We start from the raw sequence: 23,823 nt of genomic DNA, 5'->3' as shown, positions 1-23,823 counted from the left end.
GCTCTGATCATCATACACTACAGATCTTTTATCTTCTGATCCATCCGAGTGTCTGATTTCTACCATTCTCCCCTGCTATCTCTGTGATCTTGTGTCCCTTTTCTGTCTCTTGATACAATATTTGCACCCCCTCCTACGAATGGGTCACCGGTTGTTCCAATGTGGGGACAGATGCCCGACTCCACACAGAAACAAGAGACCAGAAAGCCGGCCATTGTTCCGGTTGTTGGTGGGAAGCCTACTGGTAATGACAAGACAAGCATTGGAACTGCTACTACTGATCAGCCTGTGTTTACAGTGGAGCCATCCTGCGCTGTTTTGGCTAATATCCCAGACAGAGGATTGTGTTCTTCCGCGCGAGATTCCGTGGAAACCCCCGTTTCCTCCCTGTATACACACACAGTCTGTCATAACAACGGGAGTACGAAAGTTCATCGCTGTTGGTCAAACAGAGCCCCACAAACGCGATGTTTTGTTCCGACGGGATGCCTGAACTTTAGAAAATGCGCCTCACTTCCTCGGAATTTAAAGAAGTTTTCAGCTCTTGGTGTAACAATGCGAGGTACGAGCACTCGATCACAAATCACAGTCCCAACATACAGACAGTGTGGGAACTGTGCTGTACAAGTGTGAGGGGGGGGGGGGGGGCGACTATTTACAGTTGTGCGGCTTGATGAGGTGTTTTGGCCCATGTCCCAGACAGGGGGCCACTTCAGTCTGTCTGGGTCTGTGGGCCAAAATGAAGGGTCCATGTGGCAGGACTGGCCCACTGCCAGGGGGGGGGGTTATAGTTTGCTTCTTTTAGCAGCCAAGACAGGAATATCTTTTGTTATGTCACCTGCGACAATGTAGTTGGCCAGAATATTGTCCATTCTACTTCTGTTATAGTTTTTCAGCTTTTTTAGAATGCAACGCAACTGGACTCGTCTCCTATTTCTCCTTCACTTCAACTTTTCTTGAAAAAAACAACAACACAATACTGATAATTCTGTAACTAAAATGGTCTTCCTTTTGCAAATTCTTCAATCCACCCCTGATACCAGGACATGTAAGCAACATAAAGAGCATCCAGTATATTGATCAATACATTATGGACTATATACAATTCAAATTCAATGCACAACCAGATCGACATGAGCATCCCAAGTTTGACTTGAATGTCAGACTGAAATCAGGACCTTCTTGAAACAGTCTTGGATTCAGGCTTAGCATCTATCCAATCGTTTATACAGATAGTCACTGGATAATTTTTTTGACATAGGAACTACAGGCATAATGTAGCATTGGGCACTCAAACTTCTGTCCAAGTTGCAAAGTTTGAGACTCAGATCCCTGCGATTGTAGTGCGAAACATTTTAAACCCAAGCACACTGCAATATATCAAAAAGGCAAAGCGAGAAAGCTGGCTGTTATAATGAAGAAATCAGAGCAAAGTTCAGGATCAACACAGCAATGTGTCCCTTTGACCTATAGAAATGGTTCCGCAATGAAGCATGCCACAAGGTCAGCTGTCTGCCAGTGTGTAAATCATCAAAAACTACAGAACAGAAAACCCAGCAGACTGTAGAGCAGCAGGGAATGCACATTCTTTTTAAAGGCACTTTTTAGTTTTGTAAGACAACAAGGAACAAATAGAGATGCCTTACATGATCTGAAAAGCTCCACGTAGGATGGTACACTTTTCTTCTGAACAACTGTGAAGTTTATTTACTAGTCTCGTAAGGCCACACTATTCCCATGCCCTGAACTGTCACAAGGATACAGCGGGGTGACTAACATACCGACCAACTACTCCAAAGAGAAACAAACTCTTCAAGCTATGGTCTACTTAAAGATTTAAGATTAAGCTCATCTGATCTAGGGTGTTCCCGGTCAAGACCATTATCACTGTACCAATACTTAACACTACTTTCCTATACTATTTGACCTCCAAAATCAGTAAAAAGAATTCATCAAAGTCATCATAAATATCTTGAAAGAGTTGTTGAGAGAAAGAATGCTTTAAGACTATCCCTCAGCCACAGCCTTTTACCAGCCTCGGAGTGAACCGATAAAATAAAACAGGATAAACAAACAAACAGTACAAGACCGTTAACCGCAGACAAGTCGGAGGTTTATTATAGATTTTCTTATCGCCAGTGACCCGAGTTATGTGGGGGGAGGTTGAGGTAACCTGATGACATCACTGTCTGGAATGTGACCTGATTGGCTGGCTGCCATGTGACCTCATCCTCACCCTTGCCATCCCATGAGGCATCAGCTGGAAGTAGCAGTAAGTGGTGAGACTGATAATGCACTTCTTTCTTATCCCAAACTTTCATCTTCATTTTGTCCGTAATTCCTATGGAAAAGATTTAATCAGAAAAAAAAGCTTGGCGTAAATTGTTCATCTGTAAGACCTTGGTGAACATATCTTGAAGTTGAACCTCCTGCAAAACCTTACCTGAAGGAATTCCTGCATTCCAACTTTGCATGTCAAATAAATTTTTTGTTAGCAGTATAATTTTTTTCCATACAGTAATGCTTTGTGATGGCTATGATTAGTGCAAAGTAAAATAAGTATGCCAGATGCAACATACATACATACGTCTATCTCTCTTTCATTTGCATGTTGGATTTCACAGGATCTTGCTGAAATTTTTATTTCTTCATACAAGACTGTCTTAAAGATAACATCTTTGTTTGTTTCTTCTGTGTCTCTCTTCCTTTCACTTGAGATTTCATGGTGTCTTTCTGACATTTTTGTCTTTCTCTCTCTGTCAGCCGAATTTCACACTGACCTTCCTATGTGTGTCTCTTTCTTTCAGTTGGATTTCACGGTGTCTTCCCCACAGATTTATTACCCTCCTCAGGACTCTCCTACAGAGAGAAAACCCAGGGACACTCTTCTGTCCATTTGATGATGAACCATGACTACAAACTGCAGCTAAAGAATTGGTTCTGGGGCCTTCACTAATGGACTCTTTTGAAGATACTTGGACAGTACACCTGACACAATTGACCTACATGTAAATATGGCCGTCAAACTTTCACAATAACATGACAGAGAATTTCACAAATAGAGTCTGCTTCAAATCAACTGTATAATTTTTTTTAATGTTGCCTAGAAATGCAACAACAGAAATTTCAGTAAGACATTCAAAGCAAGCTCCAGTTATCACCAGCCAGTTCCGGTACTATCAGTTAAGGTTACAAAGCTGTTTTCTTTCATTCATCTCACAGGACGCAGAATGAAATAAGAACAAGTCTTTGATTAAAAAAAATTACAGGATCAAATAAACGTTGTTGTGTGTTCAGTTAGAGTTTATTTTTCTGTGTATTCAGTGTCCAAGTTGCTAATACTACAATACTTACTTTTGCAGCTATACTTAAAATGAGGTAATTAATTTGTTGCCGTCTCACTCAGTCTAAATAAAAAGCCTTTTTTTTCCACTTTCTTTCATCTTTCAATTCCGAGAAACCTTAATTAGCCTCACCCTCCAGGTTGAGCCCTGCTATGAGGCCTGCCTGCCATCACTCAGGGTGAGGCTGTTATTTACACCCCAAGAAAACCTCCTTGATGCTTGGCTATGAATCAGGGTACTCAAGGAACCTTTTGTTCCAACTCCAAGGAGAAGGAGCTCCTTAGAAGGCTGCTGTCACCAGGCGGTCCCTCAAGTCCCCATCTCTGTAACTTGAGATGAAGAAATAAGACTGGCTTGGTAAAGAACTACCTTGGTAGGGGAGACTTTTTGTTCATTGCTAAATAAACACAAACCCAAGTTTGGAGAATGCAGATCACTTCCAAATGTCAATCTTAACTAATTTACCACTTCCACTACCATTAGGACAAATAAGAGACGTCTGCAAGGGATCTGTTTCTGGCATGAGCACATAGACAGGTAGGCAACATCCAACCTTTTCCTTAGGAGATGACCTTGAAAACCAAAAGACACCCTTACAAAGCTTTCCGGAAAACCCCTTACCCAATTCCAGGGTGACCTGTGCCCTCTACACTAAGCTGTCTGTTAAAAGAAGGCACTGCACCCTCTCCCCCCCCCCCTTCTTAGGAGATGACCTTGGAAACCAACAGACTTCTATAAAGCTACCCTGAAGTCTCCCCCTCCCTATTCCATAGATAGTGGCAAACCAGCCTGTGCCCCCCACACCAAGCTGTCTGCTAAGGAAAGGCACTGGAACAGCCTTCCACCACACTTTCCTTTAGGAGATGACCTTGGAAACTAACTTCTACAAAGCTTTCCTGGCGCCGAACCCCCCCTTCCCCATTCCAGAGTGGCAAACCAGCCTGTGCTCCCCATCAATCCGTCTGCTAAGAAGGCACTGTACCCCCCCCCCCCCCAACTTTTCTTAAGGAGATGACCTTGGAAACCAACAGACATCTCCGAAGCTTTCCCGACAGCCCCCCTCCCCCATTCCAGAGTGGCAAACCAGCCTGTGCCCCCCACACCACACTGTCTGCCATAGAGAGGTGCTGCGGTTTTTAATAATCACAGGACCGCCCCAGCCAGCAGGCACGGAACCACGGCTGTAATTCAGCGGGATGGTCTGGTGATGGCCTGGTGTGGGGGAGGGCGCAGGATTTAGAGCATATCTAACAGAGCCCCGACCTCTGACCTTCAGAACTGGGGTCTGTTGGTCGTGAACTACATACGTCTTCTCCAGTCACGCTCTGCACTAACTTCAGGATGGCCGGCGACGTTTGACACTGAAAGAAAGTGAAAGTGAACGGTGAAAGTTATCACGACCCAGTTCAGCTCAAATGAACTCCAGAACCCACCATCCATGAACAGTTGAGCTACTCTTCTAGCTCTACTGGTGGTGACAGAGAAGACAGGTGCTGCGTACAGTATTTACAGGTTCATTGTAACAGGGTTAAATTCCCCTAGCTCTTTTCGACAAGCGCAATAGACAGTGGACCACGGCTTAATGTTGAAAAAAAACTGCGGCCCTTTCCCATAGCGTGAATGTCGTGTGAGCAACAGACTGGGATTCTCACTATATGCACACTACCAACTAAATCCTGGTTACCATCTTCCCATCAAATGTCAAAATGTCAAAAATCAAAATGGCTAGTGAATGGCATGTGCACACTCCAAAATAGGGCTCAAATACAACAGACACATAGCGATTTCTACATCTCAAAGCCCTAAAAGAAAACATACCTAAAAACATAGGAATAAAAGTTTTAAAGTTTAACTTTTAATGTCACAAATGGCAGATGGTCCTTCTTATCTAAGAAAAACAAACTTACAAACCGGTCTTAACAACTGTAATGAAAATAATGACAACAGCCTCCTAAATCTGACCTTGAGAATGGAGATAAGGGGTTATTTTGGAAACTTTGCTGAACTTGGAGACCTTGGAAGCACCGAGTGACCTTGGCAATGCTACCAGTGCCCTTATTGTGCCACTTCACACAAGCAGAATGAAAAACAAAACTAGAATGGCAACATTTTCAGGAAAATGCAGGATATTCCCCTCCCATTACCTACACCTCAAATATGACATCCTTAGCATTGACTGTAAGGGTATTATGAAGTTTCTGCATAAATTATGCAAACGAGGTCTGCATTAGCATAATTTATGGTCAGGTGTATTCACCTTTCCTAAAGGTACCTACAACTCAAATATGACATCCATAGCTTTTACGGTAAGGAAAATTCAAGTTTATGCATAAATTATGCAAATGAGGCCCTAATTAACATGATTCAAGGCCAGATTTTCTGAACTTTCCTAATGGTAACTACATCTCAGATATGACATCCGTAGCTTTTACAGTAAGGAAAATACAAGTCTATCCATAAATTATGCAAATGAGGTCCTCATTAGCATAATTCATGGCCAGGTGTGTTCACCTTTCCTAAAAGCACCTACATCTCAAGTATGACATTTGCAGCTTTTATGGTAAGGGAAATACAAGTGTATGCATAAATTATGCAAATGAGGTCCTCATTAGCATAATTCATGGCCAGGTGTGTTCACCTTTCCTAAAAGTACCTACATCTCAACTTTGACAACTGCAGCTTTTACGATACGGGAAAAACAAGTTTATGCATAAATTATGCAAATGAGGTCCTCATTAGCATAATTCATGTTCAGGTATAATCACCTTTCCTAAAGGTATCTACATCTTAAAGATGACATCCACAGCTTTTACGGTAAGGGAAAAACAAGTTTATGCATAAATTATGCAAATGAGGTCCTCATTAGCATAATTCATGGCCAGGTGTGTTCACCTTTCCTAAAGGTACCTACATCTCAAATATGACATCCGCAGCTTTTACGGTAAGGGAAATACAAGTTTATGCATAAATTATGCAAATGAGGTCCTCATTAGCATAATTCATGGCCAGGTGTGTTCACCTTTCCTAAAGGTACCTACTTCTCAAATATAACATCCGTATCATGTAACATAAGGTACATATAACTTTCTGCAATACCATTAGTAGAGCTACCACCGCACATCTACTTGGTTTTTGGCAGAAGAAGAAAGAAGAAGAAGAAGAAGAAGAACAGGCAAGCAAAAACAGTATATCCTCCTTCCCACTGGAAGGGGAATATAACAATAAACTCCTCAAGTCTGACATTAACAACGGAGATCAGAGCCATTTTTTTGGAAACTTTCACCTCTAAACCATTGAAGTTGACATTGCAAAACACTGCGAATGACCTTGTAAGTGCTACATGACCTTGGCAATGCTGCCAGTGCCCTCCTTGTGTCAGACACCTAAGAGTTAGCGAGCAGGTGCACTTCTAGCTGACTTGACGAAGACAGAAAGTTTTTACGTTTACGGCCGCGGTGGGCTTAAAAGTAAGTCCCTGCCCATGCTGCCTGGGCAGAATTATCGCCACTCCACTTCACTTAGGACAAACATAGCAGCAGATTGACAACCACGGATTACAGGTGTGCAACCAGCCGGTGCCACCTCCCACAAAGTTCGTAGAAGTTTGCAAAAAAGTAGCGCTGTTGCCCAACACCCTCAAAATTCTGACCTGAAATTCATTGAAGATAGCAAGTAATCAAAAACGCCCGCGGAAATTTTAACCCTTACCCTGCTGGGGGTCCACTTGTGCCCCACATTTGCATTGGCTGTGACATGACCAGCATTGAGAAGGTTAAATGGATGCCTAATTAGAATCTGATGGTTGAGCTCTCAGCAGATCTATGACAACCTGAGAAAGTTCAGCCCATCCACACCACCTGTCAATCAGCCTGTCAATCATCCCATCCTGTGGCAGGGAACCATATATGGGACGGGAGGATAGGGAGGTGGAAATGAGGAAGGAACTACGTAGGGAGGCAGAGAAGGAAAAGGTATAGGCCGAGGAACTTCGTAGGGAGGCAGAGAAGGAAAAGGTATAGGCCGAGGAAGGAACTACGTAGGGAGGCAGAGAAGGAAAAGGTATAGGCCGAGGAACTTCGTAGGGAGGCAGAGAAGGAAAAGGTATAGGCCAAGGAAGGAACTACGTAGGGAGGCAGAGAAGGAAAAGGTATAGGCCAAGGAAGGAACTTCGTAGGGAGGCAGAGAAGGAAAAGGTATAGGCCAAGGAAGGAACTTCGTAGGGAGGCAGAGAAGGAAAAGGTATAGGCCGAGGAAGGAACTACGTAGGGAGGCAGAGAAGGAAAAGGTATAGGCCAAGGAACTTCGTAGGGAGGCAGAGAAGGAAAAGGTATAGGCCAAGGAAGGAACTTCGTAGGGAGGCAGAGAAGGAAAAGGTATAGGCCAAGGAAGGAACTTCGTAGGGAGGCAGAGAAGGAAAAGGTATAGGCCGAGGAAGGAACTTCGTAGGGAGGCAGAGAAGGAAAAGGTATAGGCCAAAGGAAAGAAGGGGTGTTGGGAAGATAAGAAAAAAGTAGAGAAAGAAAAGGAGTTTTCTATATCTATCTGAATCAAATGATCTATCACAAACATCTATAATGAGGAACATGGAGATGGAAGTGAGGAGGAAAAAGAGAAGGGGGAAAAAAGAGTGACACATCAAACTCAAAGGAAGGAAGATAGAAAAGAGAAGTTGATTGATTTGATTTCTGTACTAATCTTGTATCTGCATAGTTTAACCAGTATAACCACCCTCCAGCTTCCAAGGCACTTGGTAAGAAATGATTCTACTAAATAACACCTGTCACACCTAACTTCAAGTTCATATGCAACTTCTGCATCGCAATGGACTTGAGAAAGACGTCTGTCAGTTCAGCAAAGATGAAGTCATTCCTCAGTAACCTGACTGCCCTGCCTTCTGGTGCTGGGTGCATTCCGCTAACAAATCACTCCAACAGAAGTGGAACCAGTATAAAGCCTTCTACTGCGATGACGAGTTGGTGGTTTGAGTTCCTCCGTAGTTTGGCAGACCCAGGCCGCAGCCCACCCACCGTCCTGTGCACTAAGGGCCAATTTACATACAGCTTGTCTAGATATCTGGACTGCAGATATCTGCCAGGCGACAGCTTTTTTCTGTGTCTAAACAGGAATTTTATGGTCTTAATGAGGGTTTTTTTAGATGTCGGGAAAATTTCAGCCGACCACTCTGAAGCATTCGCCCGACAACTCAGCGGGAGTCCCCGACCGCTCCAGCCGGACGTCTAAACAGAATGTGTCGCTTAGTAGACATCTGGAGGTCGGGGTTCACGCTAGTTTGCATATTTGGCGGGCGATAAAACGGGAAAACTTCTTAGCATCAAGGACCATTTGTTCCCAAACGGACGACGGACTTCTTTCGTGATGCCAGATCGTTCGGTGGATCGGCCCTCCCCCCTCCGCCACGACAAGGGCAGCGAGTAGGAACGCAGCGTTGATTCTGACCGGTCGCTGTCGTCTTCCCCGGTACCTCAAACGCCTCTTACGCTCAACACTTACTTGCTGCCTCATGTTTAGCCACACGCGAGTCAGATAAAGAAAGAATACCATATTCATCATGACGAAAAACACAGGCGGTTCTCCAGCCATTTTGAAACGCACGCAAAAGGTTAAATAGGTCACGAGTGCAATCAGCGCCCTGCGTGAGTCCTGCGGTACTTCCTGTCGGTGTGTATAAATGCGTCCAGATATCTAAGGCTCAGATGTCGGCGGATTTTTAGATATCTGAAAAAACTCTGTATAAATTGGGCCTAACGCAGCAGCCTTCACAACTGGCCAGTTCTTACTGACGCCTCTCAGACTCAATTCTCTCCTTGACTTGGTTTTCTTGGCCGGCAGCCATTTTGGACTGTGACTTTCAAGCTGAAGACTTCTGTAACAGCTGTGCGATATGGGATCAAAGTGGACATGGTGTTATAACACACCGTAGCCTTGTCTACTGTCACAAACTTGTAGGGAGTGTCCAAGGAAAATGTCACTACTTGTGTACATGTAGTCTCTTACTAGTCCTAGTACTAATCAGACATTCGGTGAAAAAAATATAACTCTTCAGGCATCATAATACTTTTTTCTGCTTTCTGCAATGTGGAACTCCTAATACCAAATCTAGATCTGTATTGCCTGTCTGTCTCTTTTTTCTGCTATCTTTTTCTGAAAATTGTAGGTAACGGGTGTGGGTATTTCATGACATATAAAATCAACTGACCACGGCCCCGATAACTGGTAACCAGCAGCTTGATAAAGGTCACAAAATCCATTCTAATTGCTCTGACTGGAACTGGAACACACAGGCAGCGCCAAGGCAAGGTTCTTGCTGATTCGGCTCCCTCCAGATGTGAACCACATGCCTGTCCGTGTGCCACTTTACGTGCACTTAAGGCTGACCACATAGGCCACCTGTCAGGTGTGCAAGGCCCCCTCCTGTCCTGACACCCCTACTGTGCCCCCCTCCCCCCCCCCCCCGCCACTAACCCCCTCCTAAGTATAACACAGGTGCCTAACATTGTCTATATATGACAGGACACATTGTATTTGTGCTCATTCGAGCCCTAAACCATTGAGAAAAACACAATAGGCAGAACTAGTCTGATGGCTACAGCGTCTTTTCTGAAGATGTGGCGTGTGTGCGGTTTACTTGAGGTTGTCCTCTACTATTTGCCTACAGATACCTAACATTGATAGCACTTGACATGCCTCAGCTTTCGAATCCAAAAAAATCTTCCTGACCCACATTTCTTTCTTTCTGAGGTTCTTGCAAGAAGTACAAACTGTTATGACCAGATGTAAGCTCTCTGGTCAGTCAAACCCTGTCCACAATATTTGGTGACCTTTACCAACTGTTCCCATGAAACCAAGAAAAACAGGCGGCATTCAAACTAAAATGTGCGACAAGAAAGAGTTAATTAAACTCCGTGCGGTCGCATCACACGTCCCCTTCCTGCGGCATTGTGTTGCCCCTGGTTACCAACACAGCTGACTCCACAGCCCTGAACCCCAGGTCAGTGACCCCTGCACAGCTGTGTGCATGAGTTTGCATTACTGGGCTTTATTGGTCCGAACAACATGCAGCCAAGGCTACCGGACCGGCCTATAAGGCAGAGGGGTTGGCAGCACACTTGTAACTTCCTACATTCCATTCCATACGTCGCATACCCCCAAGCCTACCAGACCCACAAGTACATGGTGGAGGTGTGCTAAGCTACATTCTTTCACTTGTCATCAATGTCACAAGTACACCAAAACTTAACAGTGTGTGTGTATATGAATGTTTATATTGTGTGTGTGTTATAGTGTGTCAGTCTGTATATCTGTGTGCAAATTCTCTGATAGGGATATCATACAGACGGAAATGCTGCACAAGCCTGAGTGTATGTGCTAGTGTGTGTGTGTGTGTGTGTGTGTGTGTGTGGGTGGGTGTTTATATGTGTCTGTGCATGTGTGCGCATATGTGTGTTCTTTCCCCAATACACATACACAATACAGCATTGCCATACATCCTCACTTTCTCAGTGGGAGTTATTTTCGAAAGTGGAAGGGTCCCAAAAACAGTGTGGATAAGGGGGTGAAGTCTGCCATCTCTGACTGCCATGTTCCAGGTACCACTGCCCACCTGCCCCAGGCTGGAGTAAGCACCAAGATCTGCCCACAAACCAGTCAGGTCACCCCGCTCCAAACACAGGAGATCTACACAATGGCTCAGCTCTGTCTAATTGGCTGCTACTGCAGGGAGAGTTTGGCTTGGCGGAGGTCCAAGTCTGCAGAAGGAGTTTTCCAGTGGCTGGTGGCAGACAGGTCTCTCCACAGCCCTGGCCCTGGCCCAACATCCGCTGATTAGGAACCGGCCAGTTTAAAAATTCAACAGGAGGGGGGCCCAAATCAGATTTCTGGCCGCCAGTCCTCTGTTTTATTGAATTAAACCTGCGTTTCCTGTTCTTTTGTAATCAGATCTCTGCCTTATCTCAATTCTTGTCCTTCAAAGGATCTTCAGACATTAGAGATAATTATCAAAAATAGACCTGAGAAAAAGTTTTCTGAAAAGGAAATGCAGTATATTTACAGTAGCTAAATGTGTACTATGATCTTTAAACAAAATTTGATTGATATTGATTAATTGACAAAGGTTCAGATTGTTTTTATTCAAAAGATTTTAATTCAATCAAAATTTCAAATCATGAGCTCATGAAAACGCCATGCATTTCTCATAAGAATATTCTTTATAATATGCTCTGAAAACCTACAAATATTGATAAAGTTGTTTGCAAAACCAGACACTGTGGTGAAGTAAGTTTCAGAGTCTCTTCCCCAATCCTGAGCATCCTCCAGTCCAGACCTTTTCCCTGGGATAGAGTTTCAGGCATGGAAGGTCTGGTCTTGTCTGTGCTCAGATTGGTTCCAGAGATTTTCCCTCTCCCTTTCCCCTCATCAAGACCAAATCCAGGGTGAGCACAGTTTGTCTCCAACCTGTGGGGCCACCTGAAGTATATCGCTTGTTTTGAAGTAAACATTACTTTTTTAGAATTAAAGAAAAGAGCTGTGGATGTTGCATTTCAGGACTCGAAAAAATCTATTACTATTTTCTGCTATTTGTGATTCATAAGCCTGTGTTAATTTATTAATCTTATCTTGCCAGAATCTGCTTATTAAGTTATACAGTAATTTTCCTGCACTGTCAAAACTTGTGTGGATATTTCAGGCCCTATATTCGTACAGTACATAAAAAGAAGCCCACGTGCTCTAGTATACAGTACTTAGAATCTGACACATTGAAAACCTGCATTTTGCAATCCGATTTTCTTAATGTGAGACAGCCACGTAGCAAGTCTGTGCGACTGAAGACCCAAGGAGAGGACCTTGCACTGCGATGATCTATTCCTGTTGGGGGGAGTATTTTTAGCCTGCAGCTTTTGAAATATAAACCTTCCTACCGAGTATTCTAGCTAAACAGGGAGGGCATGTGACTCTCCTGACACTGGGCTGGGACTGAGTCATAATATTTACACAGGAATAATTTCCACAGGAGCGCTTCTAACCCTCACACATTCAGGGCCAATTACAACTGCTCTAGGTGTTAAAGAAATCTGTAATAGAGTAGTTTTGGCTTCTTGATTGGATAGTTTTAAACCACAGCTGGCGTAAGGGATGCTTAGGCGTGACAAGTTGGGCACGTAGCTTCATACACATTAGGGGAAAACAGAAATCAAGGGTAACACAGAGCGCAAGCAACCGATTACCATGACAACTCAGCATGCATATTGTATCCCGTTGTCATGGCAACGGATAACCCCCTGCATTACCCAGAGTTCTCCATTTTCCCCAGCATTCATTAGGGATCGGTAATGTGGCAAATTTCACTCCCAAAGCCATTACACACCAACAGACAAAAGTACTGAAAATTCCTTTATAACTTCTTCAGTTCTCTTGTCTATAAAACTAACTAATGAACCAAGACCAGAAAAGCAATAGCTTTTGCCATAGAGGGACATTGTTACCAGTACAGTACAGTATTAACATAGATCTATCCTAAAATCGTTACAGCCTCAATGTTACAAATGAAATTCAACTTGTAGACTATGCTGCATGTGTCAGTATCTATGGTATGGTCAGGGAAACGTGGGTACATCCCAACATTGTCACTCACCCACGTGGGGAGGGGTCCTGGCATCCCAGCACTGCTTACACACCCACGTGGGAAATACAACAACCCAGGGGTAAATGGCAAAAATCACAACCATGTCACACCCACTGATGGGGCGGCTCCTCAGAAGACAACACTCAGATTTGGATTTTCTGCATACAATAACACTCTGGAGTATAAATAAATCCTGTTTTTAAAACACTTCACACTGATCAAACTGATCTGGGTTCACCATTGATTGAGAGTACAGTGTAAGACGTAAAAAAAGTTGAAAAGCAAAAATCATGGCTTTTTACATACTGTCTTGTCAGCAACCTCTGTAATATCCAATGGCTGGTTGGATAGCCCTGGCTGTAAAAATGTATGTCTTTCGCAGACTAATATATATCGGAAATAAATATCATTGTTAATCTTATCCTGCTATGGAATACACCTCTCCATCAAAATAGCTGTTCAACCAAAACGGAAGTGGATGTAACTCAAATCTTTGCATGTCTATGTTTTTGATTTGCACGTCTTCATTTTGATGGATCACTGATATGTGGATACATGTATCATTACTGGACTGTACACACACATGTAGAGCCTGGTAGGGTCAGAGCCTAGGTAAAGGATAATAGCATCCTGAGTGCCCTACAGAAACATGCCCCCAGCCTAAATGGGCCCTGTGTTTATACTGAGACCTTGTCCAAACTTCTGCCAGTGTCACTGGTGAGCCCACACAGGATGAAGGGAGGGAATGACTATAGTAGTGGAGAGCAGAAGGGCTACAGAAGCAGGGATCTGTCCTTGTCATTATGTCATTTCAGACTTTACAAGTTACAATTTAACTTACACAAACATGTGAGGGTATGTAAATATACAACTTAATATCACTGGAAGTAGACAATATCAACTCGTCTCCTACAAATACAATGTTTATTGTGACTAGTCAAAGGAAAGGAGTTATTGAACGTTGAAAGAAGCCTTAGAACTATATTTTCCCTTTTTACAAAGGTTCAGTAAAATTGAATGCATCTTGTGCAATAGAAAAACACCACTGTACATGTAATTTCATCTTTCCAGAAGTCCAAATCATCCCTGTACACATACAGGCCACTTGTATTTTCTTGACCTTCTGACCGATACAAATACTGACCTCATTTGTTGCTACCGTTTTAACTACTTAAGTGCAATTAGCAACTAGGGCAAGAATTTGTAATAAACTAAAGTTTTCCAGAAGACAAAGAGGGAAAAGACACACCACAGGCACACACAGACCCAACACTACAGCACCCATATCCCATTAGTAACCCTGGTTATCCTGCTGAAGGCACAAGCCTGTCACTGGATACACCACTAATGACTGCAGTGGGTGGTCACTGTGCACACTGATGATTCAGGGTCCCCAATCTCTGAGGGCCTGTATGGGGGGTCACTGAGCACACTGATGATTCAGGGTCCCCATCTCTGAGGGCCTACATGGGGGGTCACTGAGCACACTGATGATTCAGGGTCCCCATCTCTGAGGGCCTGCATGGGGGGTCACTGTGCACACTGGTGCTTCAGGGTCCCCATCTCTGAGGGCCTGCATGGGGGGTCACTGTGCACACTGATGATTCAGGGTCCCCATCTCTGAGGGCGTGCATGGGGCGTCACTGAGCACACTGGTGATTCAGGGTCCCCCATCTCTGAGGGCCTGCATGGGGGGTTCACTGTGCACACTGATGATTCAGGGTCCCCATCTCTGAGGGCCTGCATGGGGGGGGTCACTGTGCACACTGATGATTCAGGGTCCCCATCTCTGAGGGCCTTCATGGGGGGTCACTGTGCACACTGATGATTCAGGGTCCCCATCTCTGAGGGCCTGCATGGGGGGTCACTGTGCACACTGATGATTCAGGGTCCCCATCTCTGAGGGCCTGCATGGGGGGTCACTGAGCATGCTGATGATTCAGGGTCCCCCATCTCTGAGGGCCTGCATGGGGGGTCACTGAGCATGCTGATGATTCAGGGTCCCCATCTCTGAGGGCCTGCATGGGGGGTCACTGAGCATGCTGATGATTCAGGGTCCCCCATCTCTGAGGGCCTGCATGGGGGGGTCATTGGGCACACTGATGATTCAAGGTCCCCATCTCTGAGGGCCTACATGGGGGAGTCCTGACAGCAACACTAAATTCAGTAGTGACTCCTTAAAAACATGACTTTCCCCTGGAAACAAGAAGAGCGATCCGTAGCCCCCTAGACACAGAAAACAATGGGGGGACAACCCCAGTTCAGGACAGCAGAAAGTTGGAAAATGGCCACCCCACCCAGAGTGACCCCTCTCCTTGGCTGCCCCAGTTGGCCGGGAGGGGAGGGAAAACTCAGCTGTTGTTTTGTCTGTGGGCAGTAAGAAAACACAGAGGGGCACACACACCAGCAGACAGTCCGGGGAGGGGGGCAACCTGACTGAGAACTACATAGTAGGGTAGCCTGGATGCCAGACTGTGTCAAGGGCCTACACAGACCTCCAGGTACATGTACCTGGACCTTAACCTTAACCTCTGTACTGGTACCTGTACCCGATATTAAGTTTGTGTACGTAGCCCTTCTCCAGACCTACTCCTCAGCCCTTGGCTGTACTGTTTGACCCACAATGCCTGGCTGGACCTGACCCTGCTGTATATAAACACCAAGTAAACATGACCTCAAACCACGAGAAACGCACAACCCCAAAGCCGACAATCTGTCGCGCCGTGTAAACTTATTGCTGCTTCAGTGCGAAAACAAAAAACAGAACAGCCAACAACACCCCTCGGTCTTTCCAAGGTTAATCTCGCGACAAAACAACTCGTTACCCACAAAGAGAGGAGAGAAGTTCACAAGGAAGCTTGTTTGATTAGGGAACAATCCCATTCCAACTGCGGTGACCTCAGACACCTCCCCATATAAACACTCACTTCTCTGTTTGGACATTGGCTAATCACATGACCTTTGCCCTCAGAGATAAGACCCATAACTCACTGGGCCTGAGCCCAGGATAACTCCAGCACTGATTCCAACTCCTCAAGCTCTCTTACTGCGAGGATATCCCTCCTTATCCCTGAGACACTGGGAAAGTCTTAAGAATGTCCAGGAGAAAACCGCAAGCAGCCGGTGAACAGTCACCTGACAGAAATCCTTCATCTCCAAGCAGATATCAGGTTGGGGGATCATGAGATTATCTGCCTTCCATGCTTCTCTGACAGCAATAGAACCAGCTGAGAAATTTGAAGGTCAGAAAACATGATCGTCTTTAAACATCTGCTTGAAGATTTTAAAAATCGTAGTGGCATCTTAATTAACTGTACCTCAAAGTGGTACCTTTTAAGCTGGTCTCTTAAGTTTATCATCAGCAAACTGGCTTAATGATAATAGCTATGTTATAGTACACCATGTTATGGATTGTAGACACATGTATGAACTTGATGAAGTACAAAGAAATTGATCCTACGCCCCATCATCTGCTTGGAGATTAAGAAATTTTTACTCTTCGCCCTGTATTTTGGGTAAGGTTGGAGGCAAAAAGAAGCAAATCCTGACTTCTACCGATAAAAATAAAAAGCCTTGAGTCCTACGAGATAGAAGCACACTAGGCATCCTTCTAACATCTGCTTGGAGACAGAAATCCCTGCTCTTCGCCCCGTGGTGTCTGCATGGTTGGAGGAGAACAGAAAGCACGTCCTGAGCACTACAAGGTGGAACCCTGCAGGCCCGACTCACGCAGCCAGACTTCCACATGCTGCAGGGTTTATCAAACCCCCATCAGCCACCAGGCGGCCCTCAGAAGCAGGGGCATTCCTTGAGAACTGCCACACCTACCAGATACAGTCCTGAAGATGCAGGTGCCTTCAACTGTGCGACAGGCTGTGAAACTGTAACGTGATCTGGTAAACTCCTGTCCTGAACATTGTCAGGGAGAAGTTTTGGGTCTGAAATGACTTGTAAAACTTAGAACAAGTTTCCTAACCAAGAACAGCTGAAGACAAACCAAGGACAGGGACTTTATCCCCACACAGTCACATATTAAAAACACTTGGACCTGTAAAACTAAAAGGCAGAGATGCTATCCCTGGGCCAGAGCAATGTACTGTATTGTGTAGCTTTGGATTGGAACAAAGTCAGAATGTGATGTTAAAGTCAGCGAAAACAAATGAAGAAACACTGAGGCCAAAACAAAAGCATTTGTGACAGGTTTGACTACTGTAAGTCTACTTAGATCCGCGGTATAATTAGATCCGCGGGATCCGCGGCGACCTCTGCGCCGCGAATCAATTTCCCCGCGGATATGTTTATCGTACTTTTGCCCCCCTCCCCACATTTACGAGTGAGCTCGACTTCAGGGAAAAGCGACACATAAACAATGCACGCGATTGTGTAAAACATGACAAACTTTTACACAGTACATACGTGTAAACAAGTGATATTACATATGATTCGCAGAAGTTTGGCCGAGCGGCGTCGCTACTCCCGACCGCTACACACATACAGTAGTAATTTACCGAGAAATCAGAAAATAATTATCGACATACACGCCACAATTTGGGCTTTGCATTGTTGTTACGGGCTTGGGGACGCCGTCTACCGTTGTAAAATCACACTCTTTTGTTTCTTGCTATTGTTATGCTTGCAAACAATCGATATCGGTGCCTTTGACATACGTTGATCTCATTAAAAACCTGTTTTTCAAGAAAGCGAGCAAAAATACGTAAAGAAAAACAAGATTTTCACCCGAGCATTTGAGTCCCTACGCTGTGATTTGCCGCCATTTGCCGCCATTTGTGGTCGTATTCGGTGGAGAATCTATTCCTTTAATTTTTTTCCCGTGAAAATTCTGCTTACGTAGCGTAGATGACTCGTATTTTACGCCGTGATGTTACTTCAAAATACGGCGCGCTAGCGGCAGGGCCGGGCCGCCATCTTTGTTTACTCATGTTTACCGCTTTTCTAAGCGCTGATTGGTTCGCGTCAGAAAAACTGTGCTCTGATTGGTTGACTGCAAGATTTCACGTGATCACAAGGCGGGAATTCCCCGTCACAGTTTTGGCGTAGACCGCATTTTGTGACGATTTCGAAGCAGTTTTGTAGCGACCTTCGTAAAATTTTTTATTTCTAAAAATTGAACAAACATTTTCTGATGGCAGTATTCAGTTGCTGTTTTTTCTACTCATCGCCCAGCGCGAATTTAGAACCACCGCGGATTTTCCATTTGCCCGAAACCGCGGATTTTAGGCCCCGCGGATCTAAGTAGACTTACAGTATCATGTTGCACAGCAAGTTCAGCTATAATGAGGCCACGCTTCAATACAAGTTGTCTGGCACTTTGTGGGTGCCCTGAGACCAGCTATGCCTGTCAGTTGTTGGCAATTTAATAAATCCGAATATGAAATGTCAGTCAGATTGTGAGATTATAAGTTTCCCAGGCCCTGGGAAGGGCACAGCCACACAATACAGCCCTGTGTAGAAACACAACTCCATTTCATCCCAGTTCTCTCCACACTTCCCCTGGCTTCACCCCTGACCTGCCACCACAACATTTGGCTACAGTCAGCGATGACATATCCTCCACTGCAGACTGGCGGCCACCGCTCTGTGTTTTCCTGTGTGTTGCCTATTTCCTATCCTATTGCACAATAAAGCTTCCCCCTGATTTACTAGATATGTCTGTGCAGGTCACAGCGGCAGGGCCCTGGGTCTGAAACTCCAACATCTGTCCAACATCAAGAGGGACAAATTCCTAGAAACTGGGGGAACGCGGAGGGGTTAGGCAAAGTCGGAGCTTAGCCTCGGTTCTCGTCCCCTCGCGAGGTTTGGCCAGTTCAAACAGACCGGGCCGGGGTTCAAAGTCACGCGACCCTCCGAACGTGCCGGTGATGGCGGACACGACAGAGGAATCCAGTTCTCACGCACCCCAGAACTTCCTCGGGGCCGTACTAAGGTCCCTGCCGGCTACTCCTGCATGTTGAAGATCAACTGTGAGGTTCCAGAGTGGCTCCATGGAGGAGGGTCTGCATGGGGGGGTCTAGACAACACTCTATGCTGAATTCTGAAGAACCCCGTACTTATTTCGCTAATATGATCAAGGAAGGCACTTATGCAAAATTGTGTCGCCTTGTTACGAAATACATGAATAAGACGGATTTCCCTAGGAATTACGTGAAATCATACTACTGCCTACGCATGCATACCCTTGTGGAGGAGACAAGACACAAGCTCCGCGGAGGTGGCAACCTTGCAGTCTAGACCTGTAAGTTAACAGGTACTACTGGGGACTGGACAGACATGCAGAAATCAGAACCACTTGTCCCGAATGTTTGGTGTTTCCCCAGGAATGTTTTGGTCAGCCCGGCAAAAAACAACAGGGGCATTCCTGTATTTCCACTGGACTTAGCCAGCTTTCCTACTGGTACTGTCACTGGGGACTGGGTTTCCTGTGCATATAGACTAGAGTCTCCTCTTTTAACTTAGACATTGTGAAAACTTTCTCAGATTTGATGGAGTTCCTTCCCTACTGTACTTCTGTCTCAACCCCCCCCCCAACCGACCCTGTATCTCAGCAGATCAAAGTAAATAAATCAAGCACTTATCAACTACTGAATTGAATTACAAGTTACTTCTGAGTCCAGTCATTCTGACACTAAAAGTTACAGATAACTTGAGAGCCAACATGCAAATGTCCACTACCCAGCCTACATGTAAGTGCTCAGGCCATGCCCCTTCCTCCTCTTATGATTTACAGCTGTAAGAAACTAACAAATGACCTTTCCAAGAAACTCCACGAGCCTGACAGCCAGATATAGAAACCTTGATTTCCGTGACAATCACAACAGTGCGGTCATTATCCATGCCTTTGGTGGTAGAACTGCTGTCAACATAACACACAACACAGCTTTACGCTTGGGCCATACAAGTTCAGCAACCTGTTTTACAGATCAGTTTGGTCACAAAATGGGGCTAAGAGGAAAGGTCTTTGCTCCTCATAGAAATACATAATGAACTGGTTGGGTAGAAGCTAAAATGCACACAGATAAAGGAACTTTGTCCCAAGTCAAGGGTATAATCTCTTCAAGGCAAACAGACTTTCTAAACATATACCCTTTCACATCACATGGTCCAAGGCATTACCCAAGACTTCTACTCATATCCTTCAGAAACAGGCGAGACGTTGTAAGCTGTCCAGAGAAATATCGGAAATATGTTGGGAATCAATTACGTCTTAATAGTTACACAAAGGCGATTCCACTTTGTTCTACAAAACAGAAGAAGAAAACACGGGGCAGTATCTGACTACAGGGGCAGGTCACCCCTCCCCCCTGCACAATGGCAGCATCCTGACGGTGCCCGCTCTTTTGTACGCTAGCGGTGACCGTGTCCCCGAGTTCTGGTCCGCCGTCCCCGAGCTTCCTTCGCGCCACGGCCTGTCCAACTGACAAAAGACAACAAGACACAGCCCAAAGCTACAGGAAGGGACTGACAGAGCCGGAGGGTGCAGCCTCTTTAGCAGGATTACAAATACAAGTTGAAGTTTTGTTGTGGTTTAGTATGTGCTGTTTTCTGACTGTATGTCAGCTTTTATTGTACACCTTTTTTTGTTTGCCGGCTCTTAAGAAATCGTGTACAAAGAGAACTGACATACAATAAGAAAACAGCATATGATAAGCACTAAAAGAAGCCCAACTCGTAAGACGTAGGCCTGCTGAGAAGGCCAAGCAGGGGGCAGCTGGTTCATGTTGCCCTCCCAGGAAACAGAGGTCGCTCCTAATGCAGGCTATCCAGTTCTGCTGCCTTCCACTCATATAGGCAGCCCTTTCACAGGCAGTTGTATTTACTAAGGGGGGAGATTATTTATATAAGCTAATCAGGACCCTGTAACAGTAAGGGGGAAACAAAGTTGGCTCTGTGTTCTGGAGATCGGAGATAAGTCTGAGATTATACCTACAGATAAGACAGGATACACTGACTTTTAGAGGGAATATGATGATACAATGGAACAGAGAACCATCGCTGTTGTTACATTTTACTAAAAGGCCTAACCAATTCAACTACATGGTTGTGGATTAAAAGTAACTTGAACTATGATAAAAAGCCATGTCCAATTCATTTTCCGGATTTCTCCACAAATATGTTACACTTATCTATGGCACAAATAACACCTTTCAAACTCTTATTGAAATTCTTACTTAAGTTTCATCTATCAAATTCATAATGTATGAAGAACTAATGATAAAAGAAAAAAGTAAATTCATGACAGGTGCTAATCTTGACTGCTAGTATTTTCATTTTCCATATCTACATATCTATTTGAAAAAGTAGGGGTACTTCTCAAACACCCTGACTCTACTCAAATACACTATAGCCCTGGAACATTCCATCAAAATTCAGGGGAGAACTTGGAGAAAAACTTAATCTGTTCCTCATCCTCTACAATCAATGTCATACTAAATCCTTTTACTAACCCTCAACTAGCCACTGCTGACCTACCTTTGTTATGTTAATAAACAATAAACGTGAACCCCCCTCCTTGACAATGGAACACCCCAGTGGATCAATCACTTTACAAGACAATCAACATGTGTGTGTTAAGTATATGACATAGTCCAAAACTTTATCACTGCTGTCTAACCAAGCATAAAACCTTTCAAACAGGTAACCCCGGCCCTACTCGCACCAGGGGTGTGGGCCCAGGAGAGGCATAATTTGCTGTATTGTCAGAAATAATTGAATAAACAATACAAAGGCATAAGTCTGTACCACCTACCCTGTAGTCCGCATGAGGATCCTCCCCTGTGCTGGTGTTTTATATTGTCTCTTCTGTACACTACGTGAGGTTTGCTGTGCCCACTGTCCTCCTCGTGAGCGTTGTTGTTTAGGGGTTCAATAAAATATTCCGAGTTTGGTGTCCTGAATGCTCCTAGCTGTTGAGGGGAAGAGACAAAAAAGGTGTGAAAAGTTTGGCAGTGTGCCCGGCCAGAGTCACAGGGGAATCCCAGAGGGGGGGGCGGTGCTAGGATGATATCTGCTTTATATATTCGTGCTGGGCTTCCTCCTTACGGCTATTAAATATTCATTTCCAGTCATCTGACACCCTTGAGTCTAGAGGGGTGCGTGATTTAGGGAGCGTCCAGTACTTACAGGCAAATACAAACAAATGAGACGTTTTTGTGGCCGAGTGTCCTGAAGATGATGACACATGAGATACGGATGGGTCGGTCTGCGGAATTGTTGGAGGGTATTCGGGGCCAGAGTTCAACTTTGTAAACTAGAGAATCACTGCATAAATCGTCGGCAGACCGAAGCAAGGCTGACATGACATGCAGAGATCGGATTTGGCTCTGCCCAGACCGTTTCGGGCCGAGTATTTACAAATACTTGAATGAAAGTCATCCTCCTTCCGTGCCGACCGCGGTCAGGAGTTTTTAGTCGCGAAGCCACAGCTCTAACCCCTGGGCAAACCTCTGCCGTATCGGCTTACCGGCTATCCTGGGACCCTCACATGGCGTGTCCGGCCCCCTACACGGCCACAGGCCACAGGAAATATTAGAAACACCCTGACCCGGGCACTCACACCCAAACATACACAAACCGCACAAACTCTTTCCTCAACAAACTCAGCCAGCCCAGCTAGCCAGGGCAGCCTGAGGTCAGGGAGAACATTTATACACATTCTTATTGAAATAACGGTGCACTGACTACAGGTACACGGCATTCACTTCAGGCAATGCATTACGGATGTCATTGGAGGAAAGTTACAGTAAATACGTGACAAAGCAAAACTACAGAGGTTATTGAAACAAGCTGAGAGAGACTTACGAGTCCAGAGCAGACACTGACAGCTACGGAAGACTCCGGGTGGGAATTGACGCGTCCTGTGTAGTAACAGTGCTGGAGGTGGGCAGCGTTTTCTGGGTCATACTCGGGACTTCCCAAGTGGTACACGGAAAAGGTGGGCGCAAGAAACCCGGCATCTGCTGTGAGGTTGAGGTGGAACTTCTCCCCGAATGCTTGCAGTGTGTAGGCTGTCCGATCCTGCCCCGAGTTACTCCACCCGCCCGACACGGCGTCGGCACTCCGCTTCCTAAAATGGTGCGTGTGGGGGTACGGGTCGCCATTGTCGTCCACTCGGGCCGGCACCACGATCTCATACCTGGTCAGGCCCCGCAACAAGTCCTCTGTAGGAGACGGGAGGGGAGAGAGAGACACACAGATAAATGCAGCGCAGCTGTGCCGTGCCACGTCCCGACCAGACCGGCTAGCGGTCCCGGGGACGGCTCCCGCAGGCAGGCCGCGGCACGGAGGGGAAAGCTCGGCGAAGGGAGCGAGTGAGACCCGGGGAAAAGTGGGGTGGCCTACCTCGGTCGTGGCTCTGTGTTCGTAGCCCTAGCGCTGGCTTGAGGAGTTCACAACACAGGACTAAAGCAACGAACAGAGACCACATGGTCACCCTGCACAACACTGCATGCACTTTGCAGGTCCCCCTCAACAGCAAGCCGGTCTAAGAGATGGCAAGGCTCCAAAAATTTACTTGATCTTTTGCAGCACTCTTCTCCTTCCACCGGCGGATCAAACCAAAAGGTCCGCCCTCGTGCCCCGGGACCGTAGCAAATCTCCGAAATAATCCAGTCGTGAAATGCACTGATTTCGTTCGGGGGAAAACTCTCGCACTCGGCAAGGTGGGAAAACTATTTCAGATCGATTCTGTCAATTCTATCGATCACTTGGGTGAATGGTATTCAAACTATCAACTTTGTGTGGATATTTTCGGGACATTTGGTAATGAGGCTTATAATAGCCAACCTCACAGCTGTTGGGGTCGGATGGAAATAGACTATTAGA

General features: G+C 45.4%; 1 protein-coding gene across 1 annotated transcript in view; it reads right to left on the bottom strand.

Annotated features, from left to right (window-relative positions):
* LOC136434629 (A disintegrin and metalloproteinase with thrombospondin motifs 20-like) overlaps positions 1-23,573 on the bottom strand; it is a 38,617-nt gene extending 15,044 nt beyond the window's left edge. Inside the window, exons 1-3 of the mRNA XM_066427542.1 lie at positions 23,341-23,573; positions 22,801-23,159; positions 21,749-21,905 (exon numbers count right to left, since the gene is read on the bottom strand). Coding sequence (XP_066283639.1) covers positions 21,749-21,905; positions 22,801-23,159; positions 23,341-23,425 — 601 coding nt within the window. The 5' untranslated portion in view covers positions 23,426-23,573. The remainder of the gene's footprint in view (positions 1-21,748; positions 21,906-22,800; positions 23,160-23,340) is intronic.
* Between the last annotated feature and the right edge of the window lie 250 nt (positions 23,574-23,823).

Source organism: Branchiostoma lanceolatum, chromosome 5 (genome assembly GCF_035083965.1).
Source record: "Branchiostoma lanceolatum isolate klBraLanc5 chromosome 5, klBraLanc5.hap2, whole genome shotgun sequence".
Taxonomy (NCBI): domain Eukaryota; kingdom Metazoa; phylum Chordata; class Leptocardii; order Amphioxiformes; family Branchiostomatidae; genus Branchiostoma; species Branchiostoma lanceolatum.
The sequence above is the reverse complement of the archived record's forward strand: the minus strand, read 5'-3'. Positions and strand labels throughout refer to the sequence as shown.